Source organism: Pseudophryne corroboree, chromosome 4 (genome assembly GCF_028390025.1).
Source record: "Pseudophryne corroboree isolate aPseCor3 chromosome 4, aPseCor3.hap2, whole genome shotgun sequence".
NCBI lineage: Eukaryota > Metazoa > Chordata > Amphibia > Anura > Myobatrachidae > Pseudophryne > Pseudophryne corroboree.
The window spans coordinates 686,208,591-686,230,023 of record NC_086447.1 but is presented as its reverse complement, the minus strand read 5'-3'; the positions used below and the strand labels follow the sequence as shown (position 1 = coordinate 686,230,023).

General features: G+C 45.3%; 1 protein-coding gene across 1 annotated transcript in view; it reads left to right on the top strand.

The window, feature by feature from the left end:
• The window catches only part of RAB32 (RAB32, member RAS oncogene family), a 191,855-nt gene extending 177,911 nt beyond the window's left edge, over window positions 1-13,944 (top strand). Inside the window, exon 3 of the mRNA XM_063917882.1 lies at window positions 12,665-13,944. Coding sequence (XP_063773952.1) covers window positions 12,665-12,814 — 150 coding nt within the window. The 3' untranslated portion in view covers window positions 12,815-13,944. The remainder of the gene's footprint in view (window positions 1-12,664) is intronic.
• Window positions 13,945-21,433: the final 7,489 nt, after the last annotated feature.

Here is a 21,433-nt window from a genome sequence, read left to right as displayed (position 1 = left end):
GTTTCTCAAGTGAATCAGTATTTCTCTGACGTCCTAGTGGATGCTGGGGACTCCGTAAGGACCATGGGGAATAGACGGCTCCGCAGGAGACTGGGCACATCTAAGAAAGATTTAGGACTATCTGGTGTGCACTGGCTCCTCCCCCTATGACCCTCCTCCAAGCCTCAGTTAGATTTCTGTGCCCGGCTGAGCTGGATGCACACTAGGGGCTCTCCTAGAAGAAAGTATAGTTTAGGTTTTTTATTTTCAGTGAGATCTGCTGGCAACAGGCTCACTGCAACGAGGGACTAAGGGGAGAAGAAGCGAACCTACCTAAGTGGTGGTAGCTTGGGCTTCTTAGGCTACTGGACACCATTAGCTCCAGAGGGATCGAACACAGGACCCGACCTCGTCGTCCGTTCCCGGAGCCGCGCCGCCGTCCCCCTTACAGAGCCAGAAACAAGAAGGTGGTCCGGAAAATCGGCGGCTGAAGACTTCTGTCTTCTCCAAGGTAGCGCACAGCACTGCAGCTGTGCGCCATTGCTCCTCATGCACACCACACACTGCGGTCACTGATGGGTGCAGGGCGCTGGGGGGGGGGGGGGCCGCCCTGAGCAGCAATAATAACACCTTGGCTTGCAAAACTAACACCATATATAGCCTCAGAGGCTATATAGGTGTATATTAACCCCTGCCAGAAACTATAAAATAGCGGGAGAAAGCCCGCCGAAAAAGGGGCGGAGCCAACTCCCTCAGCACACTGGCGCCATTATTCCCTCACAGCTTCGCTGGAAGGAAGCTCCCTGGCTCTCCCCTGCAGTCCTGCACTACAGAAAGGGTAAAAAAGAGAGGGGGGGGCACAATTTAGGCGCAATATATATATATTATAGGCAGCTATAGGGGAAAACACTCTGTATAGTGATATCCCTGTTATATAGCGCCCTGGTGTGTGCTGGCATACTCTCCCTCTGTCTCCCCAAAGGGCTTTGTGGGGTCCTGTCCTCTGTAAGAGCATTCCCTGTGTGTCTGCTGTGTGTCGGTACTGCTGTGTCGACATGTATGATGAGGATAATGATGTGGAGGCGGAGCAAATGCCTGTGAATGTGATGTCACCCCCTGCGGGGTCCACACCAGTGTGGATGGACTTATGGAAGGAATTACGTGACAGTGTCAGCTCCTTACATAAAAGGTTTGACGACATAGGACAGCCGGCTACTCAGCTTGTGCCTGTCCAAGCGTCTCAAATGTCATCAGGGGCTATAAAACGCCCGCTACCTCAGATGACAGATACAGATGTCGACACGGATACCGACTCCAGTGTCGACGATGATGAGACGAGTGTACCCTCCAATAGATCAACCCGTTATATGATTGAGGCTATGAAAAATGTTTTACACATTTCTGATGATACCCCAGGTACCACAAAAAAGGGTATTATGTTTGGTGAGAAAAAACTACCAGTAGTTTTTCCTGCATCTGACGAATTAAATGAGGTGTGTGAGGAAGCGTGGACTTCCCCAGATAAGAAATTGATCATTTCTAAACGGTTAATGGCTGCGTACCCTTTCCCGCCAGAGCATAGGTCACGCTGGGAAACACCCCCTAGGGTAGATAAAGCATTGACACGCTTATCAAAGAAGGTGGCACTACCGTCTCCGGATACGGCCGCCCTAAAAGAACCTGCTGATAGAAAGCTGGAAAGTACCCTAAAAGCTATATACACACACACTGGCATTATATTGAGACCCGCTATTGCATCAGCTTGGATGTGCAGTGCTGCTGCTGCGTGGTCAGACTCCCTGTCGGAAAACATTGATACCATGGATAGGGACAATATTTTGCTAACGATTGACCATATAAAAGACGCGGTCTTATACATGCGTGATGCACAGAGGGATATTTGCCGGCTGGCATCAAAAATAAGCGCTATGTCCATTGCCGCCAGACGGGGGTTATGGACTAGGCAATGGTCAGGTGATGCCGACTCCAAGCGGCACATGGAAGTTTTACCCTATAAAGGGGCGGATTTTTTTGGGAAGGTCTTTCAGACCTCGTTTCCACAGCTACTGCTGGGAAATCGACTTTTTTGCCACAGGCTACCCCACAGCAAAAGAAAGCACCGTATTATCAGGTACAGTCCTTTCGGCCCCAGAAAAATAAGCGGGCTAGAGGCTCATCCTTTCTGCCGAGGGGCAGAGGAAGGGGGAAAAAGCTGCAGCACACAGCTAGTTCCCAGGAGCAGAAGTCCTCCCCTGCGTCCGGTAAGTCCACAGCATGACGCTGGGGCTGCTCAGGCGGAATCGGGAACGGTGGGGGCACGTCTCAGGTTTTTCAGCACACAGTGGGCTCTCTCACAAGTGGATCCCTGGGTCCTTCAAGTAGTATCTCAGGGGTACAGGCTGGAATTCGAGACGTCTCCCCCCCGCCGTTTCCTAAAATCTGCCTTGCCGGCAACTCCCTCTGCCAGGGAGGCAGTGTTGGTGGCTATTCAAAAACTGTATTCACAGAAAGTGATCGTCAAGGTACCCCTCCTTCAGCAAGGAAAGGGTTACTACTCCACAATGTTTGTGGTACCAAAACCGGACGGTTCGGTGAGACCCATCTTAAATTTAAAAACCTTGAACACTTATATCAAAAGGTTCAAGTTCAAGATGGAATCGCTCAGGGCGGTTATTGCGAGCCTGGAGGGGGGGGATTACATGGTATCCCTGGACATCAAGGATGCGTACTTGCATGTCCCCATTTACCCTCCGCACCAGGAGTACCTCAGATTTGTGGTACAGGACTGTCACTATCAGTTCCAGACGCTGCCGTTCGGGATTATCCACGGCACCAAGGGTCTTTACCAAGGTAATGGCCGAAATGATGATACTCCTTCGCAAGAAGGGAGTTTTAATTATCCCGTACTTGGACGATCTCCTGATAAAGGCGAGGTCCAAAGAACAGTTGATAGTGGGGGTGGCACTTTCTCAGGAAGTGCTACAACAGCACGGCTGGATTCTAAACATTCCAAAGTCACAGCTGGTCCCAACGACACGTCTTCTGTTCCTGGGAATGATTCTGGACACAGACCAGAAAAGAGTGTTTCTTCCACTGGAAAAAGCCGAGGAATTGTCATCTCTGGTCAGAGACATTCTAAAACCAGGAAAAGTGTCGGTACATCAATGCACACGAGTCCTGGGAAAAATGGTAGCTTCGTACGAAGCAATTCCATTCGGAAGGTTCCACGCAAGGACGTTCCAGTGGGACCTGTTGGACAAATGGTCCGGGTCCCATCTCCAGATGCAACAGCGGATAACCCTATCGGCCAGAACCAGGGTGTCGCTGCTGTGGTGGCTGCAGAGGGCTCTTCTACTAGAGGGCCGCAGATTCGGAATACAGGACTGGGTCCTGGTGACCACGGTTGCCAGCCTTCGGGGCTGGGGAGCAGTCACAAAGGGAAGAAATTTCCAAGGACTGTGGTCAAATCAGGAGATTTCTCTTCACGTAAATATCCTGGAGCTAAGGGCCATTTACAATGCCCTAAGCCAGGCAAGACCCCTGCTTCAAAACCAGCCGGTACTGATCCAGTCAGACAACATCACGGCGGTCGCCCATGTAAACAGACAGGGCGGCACGAGAAGCGGGATGGCGATGGCAGAAGCCACAAGGATTCTCAGATGGGCAGAGAATCATGTGTTAGCACTGACGGCAGTGTTCATTCCGGGAGTGGACAACTGGGAAGCAGACTTCCTCAGCAGGCACGACCTCCACCCGGGAGAATGGGGACTTCATCCAGAAGTCTTCCAAATGCTGGTCAACCGGTGGGAAAAACCACAGGTAGACATGATGGCGTCCCGCCTCAACAAGAAGTTGAAAAGATATTGCGCCCGGTCAAGAGACCCTCAGGCGATTAGCGGTGGACGCTCTAGTGACATCATGGGTGTACCAGTCGGTTTATGTGTTTCCTCCTCTACCTCTCATACCCAAGGTACTGAGAATAATAAGAAGGCGAGGAGTGAAATCCATACTCGTGGTTCCGGATTGGCCAAGAAGAGCTTGGTACCCGGAACTTCAAGAGATGCTTACAGAGGACCCTTGGCCTCTGCCGCTCAGACAAGACCTGCTGCAGCAGGGACCCTGTCTGTTCCAAGACTTACCGCGGCTGCGTTTGACGGCATGGCGGTTGAACACCGGATCCTGAAGGAAAAGGGTATTCCGGAGGAAGTCATCCCTACCCTGATCAAAGCCAGGAAGGATGTCACCGCAAGACATTATCACCGCATTTGGCGAAAATATGTTGCTTGGTGTGAGGCCCTGAAGGCCCCGACGGAGGAATTTCAACTGGGTCGATTCCTGCACTTCCTGCAAGCAGGGGTGACGTTGGGCCTCAAAGTGGGGTCCATAAAGGTCCAGATTTCGGCTCTGTCGATTTTCTTCCAAAAAGAACTGGCTTCACTGCCCGAAGTTCAGACTTTTGTCAAAGGAGTACTGCATATTCAGCCTCCTTTTGTGCCCCCAGTGGCACCTTGGGATCTCAATGTGGTTTTGGCATTCCTGAAATCACATTGGTTCGAACCACTTAAGACTGTGATTTAAAATATCTCACGTGGAAAGTGGTCATGCTGTTGGCCTTGGCGTCTGCCAGGCAGGTTTCAGAATTGGCGGCTTTGTCTTGTAAAAGCCCTTATCTGATTTTCCATATGGATAGGGCAGAATTGAGGACTCGTCCTCAGTTTCTCCCAAAGGTGGTCTCAGCTTTTCACTTGAACCAACCTATTGTGGTGCCTGCGGCTACTAGGGACTTGGAGGATTCCAAGTTGCTGGACGTAGTCAGGTCCCTAAAAATTTATATTTCCAGGACGGCTGGAGTCAGAAAGACTGACTCGCTGTTTATCCTGTATGCACCCACCAAGCTGGGTGCTCCTGCTTCTAAGCAGTCTATTGCGCGCTGGATTTGTAGCACTATTCAGCTGGCGCATTCTGCGGTAGGCTTACCGCAGCCTAAATCTGTAAAAGCCCATTCCACACGGAAGGTGGGCTCATCTTGGGCGGCTGCCCGAGGGGTCTCGGCTTTACAACTTTGCCGAGCAGCTACTTGGTCGGGGGCAAACACGTTTGCAAAATTCTACAAATTTGATACCCTGGCTGAGGAGGACCTGGAATTCTCTCATTCGGTGCTGCAGAGTCATCCGCACTCTCCCGCCCGTTTGGGAGCTTTGGTATAATCCCCATGGTCCTTACGGAGTCCCCAGCATCCACTAGGACGTCGGAGAAAATAAGATTTTACTCACCGGTAAATCTATTTCTCGTAGTCCGTAGTGGATGCTGGGCGCCCATCCCAAGTGCGGATTGTCTGCAATACCTGTACATAGTTATTGTTACAAAAATCGTGTTTTGTTGTGAGCCATCTCTTCAGAGGCTCCATTTGTTATCATACTGTTAACCGGGGTTCCTATCACGTGTTATATGGTGTGATTGGTGTGGCTGGTATGAGTCTTACCCGGGATTCAAAAATCCTTCCTTATTGTGTCAGCTCTTCCGGGCACAGTTCCTAACTAAGGCTTGGAGGAGGGTCATAGGGGGAGGAGCCAGTGCACACCAGATAGTCCTAAATCTTTCTTAGATGTGCCCAGTCTCCTGCGGAGCTGTCTATTCCCCATGGTCCTTACGGAGTCCCCAGCATCCACTACGGACTACGAGAAATAGAGTTACCGGTGAGTAAAATCTTATTATTTCCCACTACAATTATCAGGGTATCCAAGTTTATAAGTAAATCCAATAAAAATATTTAAATAAATATATTTTCTTTATTCAGAGTATAGTATTTACAACACATCATAAAAGAAATTTTATCTGACTCTTCTTCTAAATAAAATCAATTTAATTGTGAATCCTAATACCGGTATACTTTAGACAAAAACGAACCAACATATAACATATACTGTTAGTGATACGTTTATTTCAGCGATTTACTCACTTAAAAGTCCACAGTTGCAATCTCCACGCAAGTTCTCATTCCTAGCAGGAGAATTGAGTTTTTACTGGGGAAATAAAGTCCTGTATCTTCAGAAGTGGGCAGTGCCCAACCAGACCAGATAGCTCTGCTCACCGCAATATTTAGTTCTTGAATAGCATAAGCATTTTCTTATGATCAAAACAGCATTCTTAATCAGAAGTGTGCCATGCATAGACTTACTTTAATGCCACAGGTCCAGAAAGGTACGGGTGTCTGCCGGCAGACAGTTGTTAGTGCCTCTGCAATCGACTAGTTTCGCCTGTCTAAGCAGGCTTCCTCAGGATCTTTGGACCGATTTATTATTTCTTAAACACAGCTCTTTGGCTACTTGAAATTACTGATTGGGATTGCATTTTTTCTAATTATTGTTAAATGTTTGTATTGCCTGTGAATCAAAATGGGACACCTAAATCCCCCTTTTTTAATGCATATCAACAAAATATAATTTCTCTAACGTCCTAGTGGATGCTGGGGACTCCGTAAGGACCATGGGGATAGACGGGCTCCGCAGGAGACATGGGCACTTTAAGAAAGAATTTAGGTTCTGGTGTGCTCTGGCTCCTCCCTCTATGTCCCTCCTCCAGTTTGATACTGTGCCCGGACGAGCTGGGTGCTTTTCAGTGAGCTCTCCTGAGCTTGCTGTGAGAAAGTATTTTGTTAGGTTTTTTATTTTCAGGGAGCTCTGCTGGCAACAGACTCCCTGCATCGTGGGACAGAGGGGAGAGAAGCAGCCCTACTCTCTGAAGCTAGGTCCTGCTTCTTAGGCTACTGGATACCATTAGCTCCAGAGGGATCGTACACAGGATCTCACCCTCGTCGTACGATCCCAGAGCCGCGCCGCCGTCCCCCTCGCAGAGCCGGAAGACAGAAGCCGGGTGAGTATGAGAAGCAAGAAGACTTCGAAATCAGCGGCAGAAGACTCCGTTCTTCACTGAGGTAACACACAGCACTGCAGCTGTGCGCCATTGCTCCCACACACCTCACATACTCCGGTCACTGTAAGGGTGCAGGGCGGGGCGCCCTGGACAGCATATGGACCTCTTTTGGCAAAAGTACACATATGTACAGTTGGGCACTGTATATATGTATGAGCCCCCGCCAAGAAAATGTATATTTAAGCGGGACAGAAGCCCGCCGTCGAGGGGGCGGGGCTTCTTCCTCAGCACTCACCTGCACCATTTTTTCTCCACAGCTCCGCTGAGAGGAAGCTCCCCAGACTCTCCCCTGCAGATACACGGTAGTAGAGGGTAAAAAGAGAGGGGGGGCAAATAATTAGGCGCAAAAATCAATATAAACAGCAGCTACTGGGTTAACATTAAGTTACTGTGTTATTCCTGGGTTTATAGCGCTGGGGTGTGTGCTGGCATACTCTCTCTCTGTCTCTCCAAAGGGCCTTGTGGGGGAATTGTCTTCAGATGAGCATTCCCTGAGTGTGTGGTGTGTCGGTACGTGTGTGTCGACATGTCTGAGGTAAAAGGCTCCCCTAAGGAGGAGATGGAGCAAATGTGTGTGTGAGTGGTGTCTCCGTCGACAACGCCGACACCTGTTTGGATATGTGAAATTAAGTGCTATGGTAAATTTATTGCACAAAAGATTAGAGAACAGACAGGGAATCTACCCATGTCTGTTCCTATGTCGCAGAGACCTTCAGAGTCTCTCAATGCTCACTATCCAAAACAATAGACACTGATATCGACACGGAGTCTGACTCCAGTGTCGACTACGATAATGCAAAGTTACAGCCAAAATGGCAGGAAAGTATTCAATATATGATTATTGTAATAAAAAATGTTTTGCATATCACTGATGACTCATCTGTCGCTGACACAAGGGTACACATGTTTAAGGGGAAGAAAGCTGAGGTAAATTTCCCTCCTCTCAGGAAGAAAAAGAGCGGGAATCTCCAGACAAGAGACTGCAGTTTCCCACAAAGAATTCTCAGGGAGTATCCTTTCCCTACTAGGGCCAAGATATGATGGGAATCTTCCCCTAGGGTGTCACGTTTGCCCAAAAGGTAGCGCTGACTTAACAGCTATCCTCAGGGATCCTGCAGATAGCATGCAGTAAAAGTACTTTGAAGTCCATTTACACACATTCTGGTACACTACTCAGACCGGCGATTGTGTCGGCATGGGTTTATAGCGCTGTAGCAGCGTGGACAGATAACTTATCAACAGAGATTGAGACCCTAGTATGTGTGTGTGTATGTATGTATGTATGTATATATATATATATATATATATATATATATATATATATATATGTGTGTGTGTATATAGATAGATATAGATAGATATAGATAGATAGATAGAGATATATATATATATATATATATATAGAGATAGATATATATATAGAGATAGATATAGAGATAGATATATATATATAGAGATATAGAGATAGATATATATATATATAGAGATATAGAGATAGATATATATATAGATATAAAAGATGCTGTATTAGATATATATATAAAACATGCCCAAAGAGACATTAGTCTACTGGGTTCTAGAGTCAACGCTATGTCGATTTCTGCTTGACGTGTCCTGTGGAACATGCAATGGACAGGTGATGCCGACTTAAGAGGCATATGGAAGGTTTACCTTACAAGGCTGAGGATTGTGTGGAGAAGGGATCTCGGACCTGGTCTCCACAGCTATAGCTGGTAATTCTGATCTTTTGCCTTATATTCCCGCACAGCCTAGGAAAGCACGACATTATCAAATGCAGTCCTTTCGATCACAAAGAAACAAGAAAGTCCGAGGTGCGTCCTTTCTTGCCAGAGGCAGGGGCAGAGGAAAGAAGCTGCACAACACAGCTAGTTCCCAGGAACAGAAGTCCTCCCCGGCCTCTACAAAATCCACCGCATGTCGCTGGGGCTCCACAGGCGGAGCTAGGCCCGGTGGGGGTACGTCTTAGAAATTTCAGCCACAAGTGGGTTCACTCCCTGTTGGATCCCTGGGCAATAGATATTGTGTCTCAGGGATACAAGCTGGACTTCGAGGAGATGCTCCCTCACTGACGGCCCTGCCGGCTTCCCCCCACAAGAGGGAAATAGTGTTAACTGCAATTCACAAATTGTATCTTAAACAGGTGGTGGTCAAGGTTCCCCTCTTTCAACAAGGAGGGGGTTATTATGCGACCATGTTGTAGTCCCGAAACCGGACGGTTCGGTCAGACCCATATTGAATTTAAAATCCCTGAACATATACCTGAAAAGGTTCAAGATGGAATCACTGAGAGCGGTTGTCGCAAGCCTGGAAGGGGGGGATTTTATGGTGTCTCTGGACATAAAGGATGCATACCTTCATGTCCCCATTTATCCACCTCATCAGGCGTACCTCAGATTTGTGGTACAGGATTGTCATTACCAATTTCAGACGTTGCCGTTTGGTCTCTCCACGGCACCGAGAATATTTACCAAGGTAATGGCGGAAATGATGGTACTCCTGCGGAAGCAAGGGGTCGCAATTATCCCATACTTGGACGATCTCCTCATAAAAGCGGGATCAAGAGAGCAGTTGCTGATCAGCGTAGCACTTTCTCTGGAAGTGTAACGGCAACACGGCTGGATTCTAAATATTCCAAAGTCGCAGTTGGTTCCTACGGCTCGTCTGCCTTTCCTAGGCATGATTCTAGACACAGACCAGAAAAAGGTTTATCTCCCGATAGAGAGAGCTCAGGAGCTCATGACACTGGTCAGGAACCTATTAAAACCAAAACAGGTGTCAGTGCATCACTGCACTCGAGTCCTGGGAAGGATGGTGGCATCATACGAGACTATTCCCTTCGGCAGGTTCCATGCGAGGACCTTTCAATGGGACTTACTGGACAAGTGGTCCGGATCACATCTTCAGATGCATCGGTTAATCACCCTATCCCCCAGGGCCAGGGTGTCTCTCCTGTGGTGGCTGCAGAGTGCTCACCTTCTCGAGGGCCGCAGATTCGGCATTCAGGACTGGGTCCTGGTGACCACGGATGCAAGCCTCCAAAGGTGGGGAGCAGTCACACAGGGAAGAAATTTCCAAGGTCTGTGGTCAAGTCAGGAGACTTGCCTTCACATCAACATCCTGGAACTAAGGGCCATATACAACGCCCTACGTCAAGCGGAGACCCTGCTTCGCGACCAACCGGTTCTGATTCAGTCAGATACCATCACCGCAGTGGCTTATGTAAACCGACAAGGTGGCACAAGGAGCAGGGTAGCGATGGCGGAAGCCACCAGAATTCTTCGCTGGGCGGAAAATAACGTAAGCGCACTGTCAGCAGTGTTCATCCCGGGAGTGGACAACTGGGAAGCAGACTTCCTCAGCAGACACGACCTACACCCGGGAGAGTGGGGACTTCATCAGGAAGTCTTCGCACAGATTGCGAGTCGGTGGGAACTGCCACAAGGGGACATGGTGGCATCCCGCCTCAACAAAAACCTACAGAGGTATTGCGCAAGGTCAAGAGAACCTCAGGCGATAGCTGTAGACGCCCTGGTGACACCGTGGGTGTTCCAGTCGGTCTATGTATTTCCTCCTCTTCCTCTCATACCCAAGGTGCTGAGAATCATAAGGAAAAGAGGAGCGAGAACAATACTCATTGTTCCGGATTGGCCACGAAGGACTTGGTATCCAGATCTGCAAGAAATGCTCACAGGGGACCCGTGGCCTTTTTCCCTAAGACAGGACTTGTTGCAACAGGGGCCCTGTCTGTTCCAAGACTTACCGCGGCTGCGTTTGACGGCATGGCGGTTGAACGCCGGATCCCAGCAGAGAAAGGCATTCCGGATGAGGTCATTCCTACGCTGATAAAGGCTAGGAAAGACGTGACAGCTCAACATTATCACCGTATATGGCGAAAATATGTTGCTTGGTATGAGGCCAGGATTGCCCCTACGGAGGAATTCCAGCTGGGCCGTTTCCTTCACTTCCTACAGTCAGGAGTGAATTTGGGCCTAAAATTGGGTTCCATGAAGGTCCACATTTCGGCCCTATCCATTTTCTTTCAAAAGGAGTTGACTTCTCTACCTGAAGTTCAGACGTTTGTAAAGGGAGTGCTGCATATTTAGCCCCCTTTTGTGCCTCCAGTGGCACCTTGGGATCTTAATGTGGTGTCGAGTTTCCTGAAATCCCACTGGTTTGAACAACTCACAATGGTGGAGTTGAAATATCTCACGTGGAAGGTGGTCATGCTACTAGCCTTGGCTTCGTGTCAGAGTTGGCGGCTTTGTCACATAAAAGCCCCTATCTGGTTTTCCATGCGGATAGAGCAGAATTGCGGACCCGTCCACAATTTCTGCCGAAAGTGGTTTCATCCTTTCATATAAACCAACCTATTGTGGTGCCTGTGGCTACTACTGCCTTGGAGGATTCCGAGTTCCTTGATGTGGTCAGGGCTTTGAAGGTTTATGTAGCCAGAACGGCTAGGGTCAGGAAAACAGAGTCTTTGTTTATCCTGTCTGCTTCCAACAAGCTTGGTGCTCCTGCTTCAAAGCAAACTATTGCTCGCTAGATCAGTAACACGATTCAGCAGGCTCATTCTGCGGCTGGATTGCAGCTGCCAAAATCAGTTAAGGCCCATTCCACTAGGAAGGTGGGCTCTTCGGCGGCTGCCCGAGGGGTGTCGGCATTACAGCTGTGCCGAGCGACTACTTGGTCAGGTTCAAACACTTTTGCACAGTTCTACAAGTTGATACCCTGGCTGAGGAGGACCTTGTGTTGGCTCATTCTGTGCTGCAGAGTCATCCGCACTCTCCCGCCCGTTTGGGAGCTTTGGTATAATCCCCATGGTCCTTACAGAGTCCCCAGCATCCACTAGGACGTTAGAGAAAATAAGATTTTACTTACCGGTAAATCTATTTCTCGTAGTCCGTAGTGGATGCTGGGCGCCCATCCCAAGTGCGGACGACTTCTGCAATACTTGTATATAGTTATTGCTGCAATAAGGGTTATGTTATGGTTGCATCAGGGTTGACCTGATGCTCTGTTGTTGTTCATACTCTTAACTGGGTAAGTTTATCACAGGTTATACGGTGTGATTGGTGTGGCTGGTATGAATCTTGCCCTGGATTGCCAAAATCCTTTCTTTGTACTGTCAGCTCTTCCGGGCACAGTTTCTCTAACTGAGGTCTGGAGGAGGTACATAGAGGGAGGAGCCAGAGCACACCAGAACCTAAATTCTTTCTTAAAGTGCCCTGTCTCCTGCGGAGCCCGTCTATCCCCATGGTCCTTACGGAGTCCCCAGCATCCACTACGGACTACGAGAAATAGATTTACCGGTAAGTAAAATCTTATTATTTTTAATTATAAATAAAGAGTGCCCCTGTAAAAAGAGTAGTCTTTTCTATCCTCTATTACCATTGCATAATGCTTCCAATGAAATGTGGAGGGATAGCAAAGGCTAGGGAAGAGCAGTAGATCCCTGTAGAAGGGGTGTAGTGTTTAGGACCCTGTAGAGTGGTCCACAGTACATTACAAATCCAGTGACCATGCTTCATGCTTTAGATGAAATAATATCTGTTCCAAACAGATTTTCTTGAGGTGTAAAAAGTGTAGCCAGGGGGACATGAAACCTCAGACATGCAAAACGAAGAAGGGGAGTTATCTTGTCTTTCGGTTTACTGAGCAGCTACAGTTAGGTCTGTGTATTGTGTGTGTCATGGTCCTTATATTAGGTGTGTTTCTTTTTTTATTTCAGGATAATGTTAACATTGATGAAGCTGCTCGATGTTTGGTTGAAAACATACTTGTAAACTCCAAGAATTTTCCTGTTGAGGAGAACGATGTTGGGAATGTACAGCTGGTCCAGGATGCCTTGCCGGCGGAGAGTAAATCACAATGCTGTTAACATTTGTAACGCCACAAAGGAGACTATCATTAAGACTGCTTCTAAATGCTGCTTCCACCGATGTCTATGTTCTCTCATTTACGATGATGATGGAGTTCACAGGATTGTATGTTTCTGTATGTAGAATTTAGTCATGGTGTGGTTATATTGTGAAGAACAAAGAGCCATACCCTGCGGAGACCATGTTTACAGTTACAAGCCACACACACACACACACACACACACACACAGAGACAGATCTTGATATGTAACAAAGGATGTCATTGTAATATTATGTAATATTATGTATGTCCTGTCAATTTTGCATTATCATTTTGAAGAATGGTCTACTATGTTTATATGCTTTCTCTTAATTGCATATGTATAAAACGTATATGTCTTCCAGTTGGGCATTTTATGCTGTCAATGTGTGTGCGTGTATATGGCGGCACATAGATGAAAAATCTAAAGTTTACAGTACAGTTTGCCACAATTGGATACATAGTGCTCTATTATAAACCTATACCAGGACTTGTATATGGATGTTTGCTAATCATTTATGTGAGACATTTTATAAAAGCTGCTATATAGTAAAAAGCTTCCATATCCCATAACAGCCAGTATGATTTGGGAGTATATTTACGAAGCAGCGGATTTGGCAAGGTGCTGCTTCTCTGTGGATTTGAGTTCCAGTTTAAAATTTAAAGCGGCACTAGTACGTATGGTACGCTGGGCTTACAATCCAAAAGCCATCACTTCATAAATATACCTCTTAGAGTGCCATTTTTCCGTAGAGAAGAAAACAAACCTACAGCATGTAGTCATACATTTTCTCCTTTTACTCTCTTGTCTTAAAGTACAGAATTTTCATCAGCAGTGGAGGAATGACTTTATAGTCCGATTTGCTATAGTGAAACTTTAAAAATAAATTCAAGGACTATCAATAAAACCCTACACAATGTTTATAGTATATTATCTTCCTAGCAAGTGCGGTCTTTGAGTTATTTGACTGTGCAGTGATGTCTTTTATGTGAGCTACTGTTCAAGGAATTTGCATTCTACTAATACTGAACATTCTTTTCTAATGCAGTGTTTAACTTCCATTGCTTAATAGTAACACATCCTCAATCAATTAAACACACTATAAAGTATATATGGTTAGATTTGATTTTATTTGTTTTAGGAATAGGTCAAAATTATTAATATATCGAGCAAAGTTACCTTGCTCATAATGCCTAGATTGTGTCTATATATATATATATATAGACAGACAGACAGACAGACAGACAGACAGACAGACAGACAGACAGACAGACAGACAGACAGACAGACAGACAGACAGACAGACAGACAGACAGACAGACAGACAGACAGACAGACAGACAGACAGACAGACAGACAGACAGACAGACAGACAGACAGACAGACAGACAGACAGACAGAGAAAGAAAGAAAGAAAGAAAGACAGACAGACAGACAGAGAAAGAAAGAAAGAAAGAAAGAAAGAAAGAAAGAAAGAAAGAAAGAAAGAAAGAAAGAAAGAAAGAAAGAAAGAAAGAAAGAAAGAAAGAAAGAAAGAAAGAAAGAAAGAAAGAAAGAAAGAAAGAAAGAAAGAAAGAAAACGAACCGGACAGTCCGTCAGTCCAATAGAACTGTGATCAACCGATCTGGGTGCCCTTCCAAAGCGCAATATGGAATGGGGTGTGACGGGCGGCACTCCAGCATGTAGATAAATCAAACAGAAAACCAAAGTAGTAGCCAACGTTTCGGAGCTGTGCTCCTTTATCAAGTCTTGATAAAGGAGCACAGCTCCTGCTGGAGTGCCGCCCGTCACACCCCATTCTATATATATAACACAGCTTGGTCGTGACTGGACAAAAGGTACCATTGCGAATAATGATGTGGAAACTACGGAGCACCGTGTGCCATTAATTGAGAGGTGAAGATCGACTATAAAGGTGCGTGAGGGCCGACCGACACGCTACTGTGGAGCAGCTCACCATCAAAATTAAGTGGGGGTCAGAGCAGTTACAAAATGCCTTAAAGATAGTGAGATGAAACAGGAGCTACAGGATTTCATAGTGGAGAAGGTATTATTAGTTAGAATGAGTAACTATTTTGTTTTTGATGATTTATATCTGTAAAAAATCGACATTGTGAAGGGCACTAGGTTCGCTCTTTGTTCTGCTAACATCTTTATGGGGCAATGGGAGGATACCTTTATTTGGAGTGACCATCCCCATGGAGCGAACCTGGTGTCCTGGTAGTGATATACAGATGTGTTTGTGTGGAGTGGAGAAGAATTTTCTTTAAAATAATTTCATACTTACTTTATGACAACACATCCAATATTGAGTTCACGTATAATTATAGCAATGAAATGGTCCATTTTCTGGATGTTTCCATTTATGTAGAAAATGGTGTATTACACACAAAAAAAAATAGATAAAGCCTACAGAATCACATTGCTAGATTAAGGCTGACAGCCGTTACCACACAAATTGGCATTGGGGGTAATTCTGAGTTGATCGCAGCAGCAAGTTTGTTAGCAATTGGGCAAAACCATGGGGGTCATTCCGAGTTGTTTGCTCGGTATTTTTTTCTCGCAACGGAGCGATTAGTCGCTAATGCGCATGCGCAATGTCCGCAGTGCGACTGCGCCAAGTAAATTTGCTATGCAGTTAGGAATTTTACTCACGGCATTACGAGGTTTTTTCTTCGTTCTGGTGATCGGAGTGTGATTGACAGGAAGTGGGTGTTTCTGGGCGGAAACTGGCTGTTTTATGGGAGTGTGCGAAAAAACGCTACAGTTTCCGGGGAAAACGCGGGAGTGGCTGGAGAAACGGGGGAGTGTCTGGGCGAACGCTGGGTGTGTTTGTGACGTCAAACCAGGAACGACAAGCTCTGAACTGATCGCAGATGCCGAGTAAGTTTGAAGTTACTCAGAAACTGCTAAGAAGTGTCTATTCGCAATTCTGCTAATCTTTCGTTTGCAATTTTGATATGCTAAGATTCACTCCCAGTAGGCGGCGGCTTAGCGTGTGCAAAGCTGCTAAAAGCAGCTTGCGAGCGAACAACTCAGAATGACCCCCCATGTGCACTGCAGGGAGGGGGGAGGATATAACGTTTGCAGAGAGAGTTAGATTTGGGTGGGTTATATTGTTTCTGTGCAGGGTGAATAATGGCTGCTTTATTTTTACACTGCAATTTAGATTTCAGTTTGAATATACCCCACCCAAATCTAACTCTCTCTGCACGTTATATCTGCCCCTCCTGCAGTGCACATGGGGGGGTAATTCCAAGTTGATCGCAGCAGGAAATTTTTTAGCAGTTAGGCAAAACCATATGCACTGCAAGGGAGGCAGATATAACATTTGCAGAGAGAGTTAGATTTGGGTGGGTTATTTTGTTTCTGTGCAGGGTAAATACTGGCTGCTTTATTTTTACACTGCAATTTAGATTGCAGATTGAACTCACCACACCCAAATCTATCTCTCACTGCACATGTTATATCTGCTGCCCCCCCCCCTCCCCCTGCAGTGCACATGGTTTTTCCCAACTGCTAAAAAATTTCCTGCTGCGATCAACTTGGAATTATCCCCATGGTTTGCCAACTGCTAACAAATTTGCTGCTGCGATCAACTCAGAATTAGGTCCATAGTTCAGTACCGTGTGGTCAGCTGAGAAGACTAAAGTGAAACTGTAGTAAAGAAGAAGTTTCGAAAAAAACAGTCTGACCAGATGTGTAGTAAGTTTATATCCTGTGGCTACGAATCGGCTAAAGTAAGTAAGCTAGCAGAAGAGGTAGAGAAAATTCCTAGAAAGAACTTACTAAACCAGAGAGTTCGGAAGGAGAGATGTGGCAATTCCGGTGTATATGAGTGGGTATTTATTACCATGTGCAATATACAGTACAAACAGAAAAGGCTATCAATAAATATTGGACTATTTTGCAAAAAGATCTGGTAATAGGTGGTCTATTGCCAGAAAAACCAAAATATATTTACAGATGGGCACCAAATATTGGCACAAACTTAGTGAAAAGTGCTTTACCCTCTAACATAGTAACTAAGGTTGAAAAAAGACAATTGTCCATCGAGTTCAACCAATTTGTGGTCTCCTATGCAGTCTTATTATAGGACTAGTTATTTATGTTAGGACTAGTTATATTAACTATCATGCGCGCCTACGCACCATAACTCTGAATATCTTTATCCAATAGGAATTTATCTAACCCATTCTTAAAGGTGTTGACTGAGTCCGCAGTTACTACTCTCTCAGGCAGGGAATTCCAAACACGTATTGTCCTTACTGTGAAAAAAACATTTTCACCTCAATGTGCGGAAACTCCTCTCCTCTAACCTAAGCGAGCGACCACGTGTCCTCTGTGCTGATCTTATAGAAAACAGGTCCCTCCCAAGCTCTGTGTATTGACCCCTTATATATTTGTAGATGTTGATCATGTCCCCTCTTAGTCTCCTCTTCCAATGTAAACATGCCTAGCCTTGCAAGCCTTTCCTCGTATTCCAGCGTATCCATGCCCTTGGTTAGTTTGGTCGCCCATCTCTGAACCTTTTCTAGCTCCAGAATATCCTTTTTGTAATATGGTGCCCAAAATTGCACACAGTATTCAAGATGAGGCCTCACTAGTGATTTATATAATGGGAGTATAATACTCTCGTCCCTTGCATCAATTCCCCGTTTTATGCATGCTAATATTTTATTAGCCTTCTTTGCTGCACTCCTACTTTGGGTACTGCTGCTTAATTTGTTATCTATGTGAACCCCTACGTCTTTTTCCAGAACAGAATCCCCTAATATTACCACATTTAGTATGTAGGTGTTATTTTTGGTCTTGCCCCCACAGTGCATTACCTTACACTTGTCTGTTTTGAATCTCATTCTCCATTTTGCTGCCCATGCTTCCAGTTTAGTTAAGTCGTTCTGAAGAGACTCCGCATCCCCCTCTGTATTTATAACCTTACACAATTTGGTATCGTCTGCGAAAATTGATACCATGCTCTCTAGACCTACTGTTAGGTCGTTGATGAAAATGTTGAACAAAAGTGGTCCAAGTACAGACCCTTGTGGCACACCACTTAGTACTTTAGTCCAATTTGAAAATGATCCATTGACCACAACGCGCTGCTCCCTATTATCTAACCAGTTACTGACCCAAGTGCATATTGTGCTCCCTAGCCCTATTTCTTGTAGCTTCTAGATAAGACGCATGTGTGGTACAGTGACAAAAGTTTTGGCAAAGTCTAAAAAGATTATGTCCACCTCCTTACCCTGATCCAGGTTCGCACTTACTGTTTCAAAAAAGCCAAGTAAGTTGGTCTGACATGATCTGTCCTTCACAAATCCATGTTGCTTCCTTTTAATGACCTTATTTGCTTCAAGGAACTTTTGAATACTGTCCCTTTGAATACTTTCCCCACTATAGATGTAAAATTAACTGGTCTATAATTACCTGGTTCAGCTTTGCTCCCCTTTTAAAATATTTGCACTACCTCCGCTATACGCCAGTCTTTGGGAACCATACCCGATTTAACCGAATCCATGAAGATCAAAAATAGAGGTCTTGCTAGTTCAGTGTGCAGCTCCATAAGAACCCTGGGGTGAATTCCATCGGGACCAGGTGACTTATTAATCTTTAACTTTTTTAGTCGGTCACAGACTACCTCCTCACATAAATAAACATTTAGCAGTGGGACATTATCTTTGTTGAGATTTTGTGTTAGACCCAGTTAAACCTGTTGGTATTAAATCCAAGGGATTTTACAGGTGCGGTTCCTGTGTAGGGAGACCAATGTTATTAGCACTAGCACAACTAGTTAAACAATGATAAATAGTACAAAGTTGGAAATAAAAGAATTAAGTACCTGCAATATGAAAAAAAATTATCTACACCATGGGGTGGAATTCGAATGTTTGAAAAGTCAGTTGGGTGTCTGTTTTTTCCTGTCTATTAGATAGGAAAAAACAGACTCCCAACTGACTTTTCAAACATTTGAATCTCCCCCATAGAATGTTTGTGGCCTTCGCGACCACTCAAGTCTGCATTGGTCAACACCTGAGAAATATTAGGACGTGTCTGGAGAGTCACGTGTTATCAGACCACTTTAAAACGGTCCACCATTGTTCCCCTGCTACTTTCAGTTTTCAGGGATATCCGATGGATAAAGGGACACTGGAGAAAAAGAGGATCCAGCCTGTCAACTGGCCAAAGCAGAAATTAAAAGAATTTATAAATGTGGTACCATTAAAACCGGGGAGGTCTTAATGCAGACTTTGAGGCTAAGTGGTTTTAGACTAGATTAGTGTACGCTCTTTTTCTACACCTCATTCTCTGGCTATGGGTGATTGTTGAAATAGCATTTTTTATGAATTTCAGACACCTTATGCAATATGAATTAGGGTTTTTTAAATTTGTTTTTAATACTTTGTAGAATCTGGTGATCTGTACATTAAAAACACCAGATCTCTACTTCAACGTAGTGATGGAACATGGAAATTTAATAATCTGAATTCCCGCTAAAGATCATGATATCTCTACAGCTAGCGGATACGATAACTATTGTGGTCATTGAAATTCTTTGGTGCCAAAGGACAATTACTTTATAAAAGATATCAGCGGCAGTTTCAGACTCCAATGAAGACAGTGGATTTGTAATCCTTCACTGTGATTGAAGTCACTATAACAACACAATGCGGAGACACAGGAAACAGGAACTGGTCCCAGCACAAGTGATCGTGGGACTTGTAGTTTCTCTATGTATAGGGATTGATGCGCTGGGACAATTCTGAGCAAAGAGAGGAGGTTTTAATTATGTCTGGAGAAAGAAACAAGCATTCGCTTCTGAATGCTTACATTGCGAAAGACCCCGAGAGGGTCAGAACGTGTGGGTGCCGGGCAGGTGATTCCGGAGGTGGCGCTGATTGACTGCAAAGAGGAAAGAGAGGGAGGTGGAATCCTGGAGCTGCAGCCTGGGCTCTCCTCTTCAAGTTATGCCTCTATAAGAACTGGTCTTAGCCAGTTCTTTCCAGCAGCTGGTAATTGTCAATTTCTTAGCTACTAAAAGATACCCGTCTCTGATGATGAATGCTTAAAAAATTGTCCTGTTTTAATAGATTTTATGTAATTGTGTTTTTTCACATTTTTTAAATAGTATTTTACTATATACATTTCTCTTTTATTTTGGTTATATCTATGGGATCAGTATGTAATACCGGCAGTCTGGATCCCGGCTGTCAGTATACCAACCATGGGTATGCCGGCAGCGGGGCTCAGCGCTAGCAAGCCCCTTGCGGGCTCGCTGCGCTTGCTATGCTGCGGTCACTGTAGCTCGCTATGCTCACCACAGGATTTATTCTCCCTCTATGAGTGTCGTGGACACCCATAGAGGGAGGAAAGCCTATGGCGCAGGGATTCCAGCGTCTGTATTTTGCCGCTAGTTGGGACTCCGATGTCTGCATTGTGATGTCCGGTTTCCCGACTAACGGTATGGTGACCGCTTCCCATATCTATGTCCATGATGAACATTGAATATTAATGCTGAAGAAGAGAAGCAGAAACATCACTGATGTGCTATTTAAAAACGAGTATCATTTACCACCTTTCTACTATATGCGCTGGTGTAATCAATTTTCTATTTCTGTGTGTCATTGTCAAAATGAACCTGTCTAAAACGACATTTCAGCCCGTCTAGCTGCTGTCTGTACACACGGCGGTTACTCTAGCTATTAGCTGGTGGTCATAATAATGTGACTTGACCGTGTGTATGGTTGTATGCATGTATGTATTTATATTTTTATATATATATAATTTTTTTTTTTAAACTGTTTTTCTTTTTAGGCACATGAACCTATTTCCGGAGGGTTTTCTGTTGAATAGCCTGTAACAGAGCTCAAATAACATATTTGTTTGGAGTGCTGCATACCATCCCATTATACCCAAATATTCTGGGGTGATGCAACGCGTTCTGAAATCAAACTATTTGGTATGAAGTGTAAGGGGTGTATTCAATAAGTGTCGGAAGCTGCCGTCTTGTCGGATAGATGGCAGCTTCCGACAGGTTTAGGTCGGAAGGGATTCCGACCTATTCAATAGGGGGACGTTTTTTCTGACAAGTCGGGAATTCCCGACTTGTCGGAATGCACGCGGATCGGCGGCTTCAGCCGACAATCCGTGTGTATTGTCAGAAGCGCAGCCAACCCTGACAGGTTTTAGCCCCATTTCCGACAATGTCAATCCGACTTTGAAAAAGTTGGATTGCCATTGTCGGGACCGGGCCAAACCTGTTGGGTTTGGGCCGGCATTGAATACTAACCTGTCGGATCAAGGAGTTGAATACATCCCTAATTGTATAACAGAAACAATTCAACGCCAGGGAAAAATTCAACAAACCAATTGGGTTTTGTCACCTTTTGTAGACTCCTCAGGATCACTGAGGGTGTTAAATACTTCAGTTCACTTCGTACATGGAATTGTATTTAAAGGTGCATACACACTAAACCAGGCATTCTCAACCTCGGCCCTCAAGGCACACTAACAGTGCAGGTTTCAGTGATATCCAAGTTTCAGCATATATGGCCAATTAAAAATAATAACGGTATTAATTAAGTTACCTGTGCTCA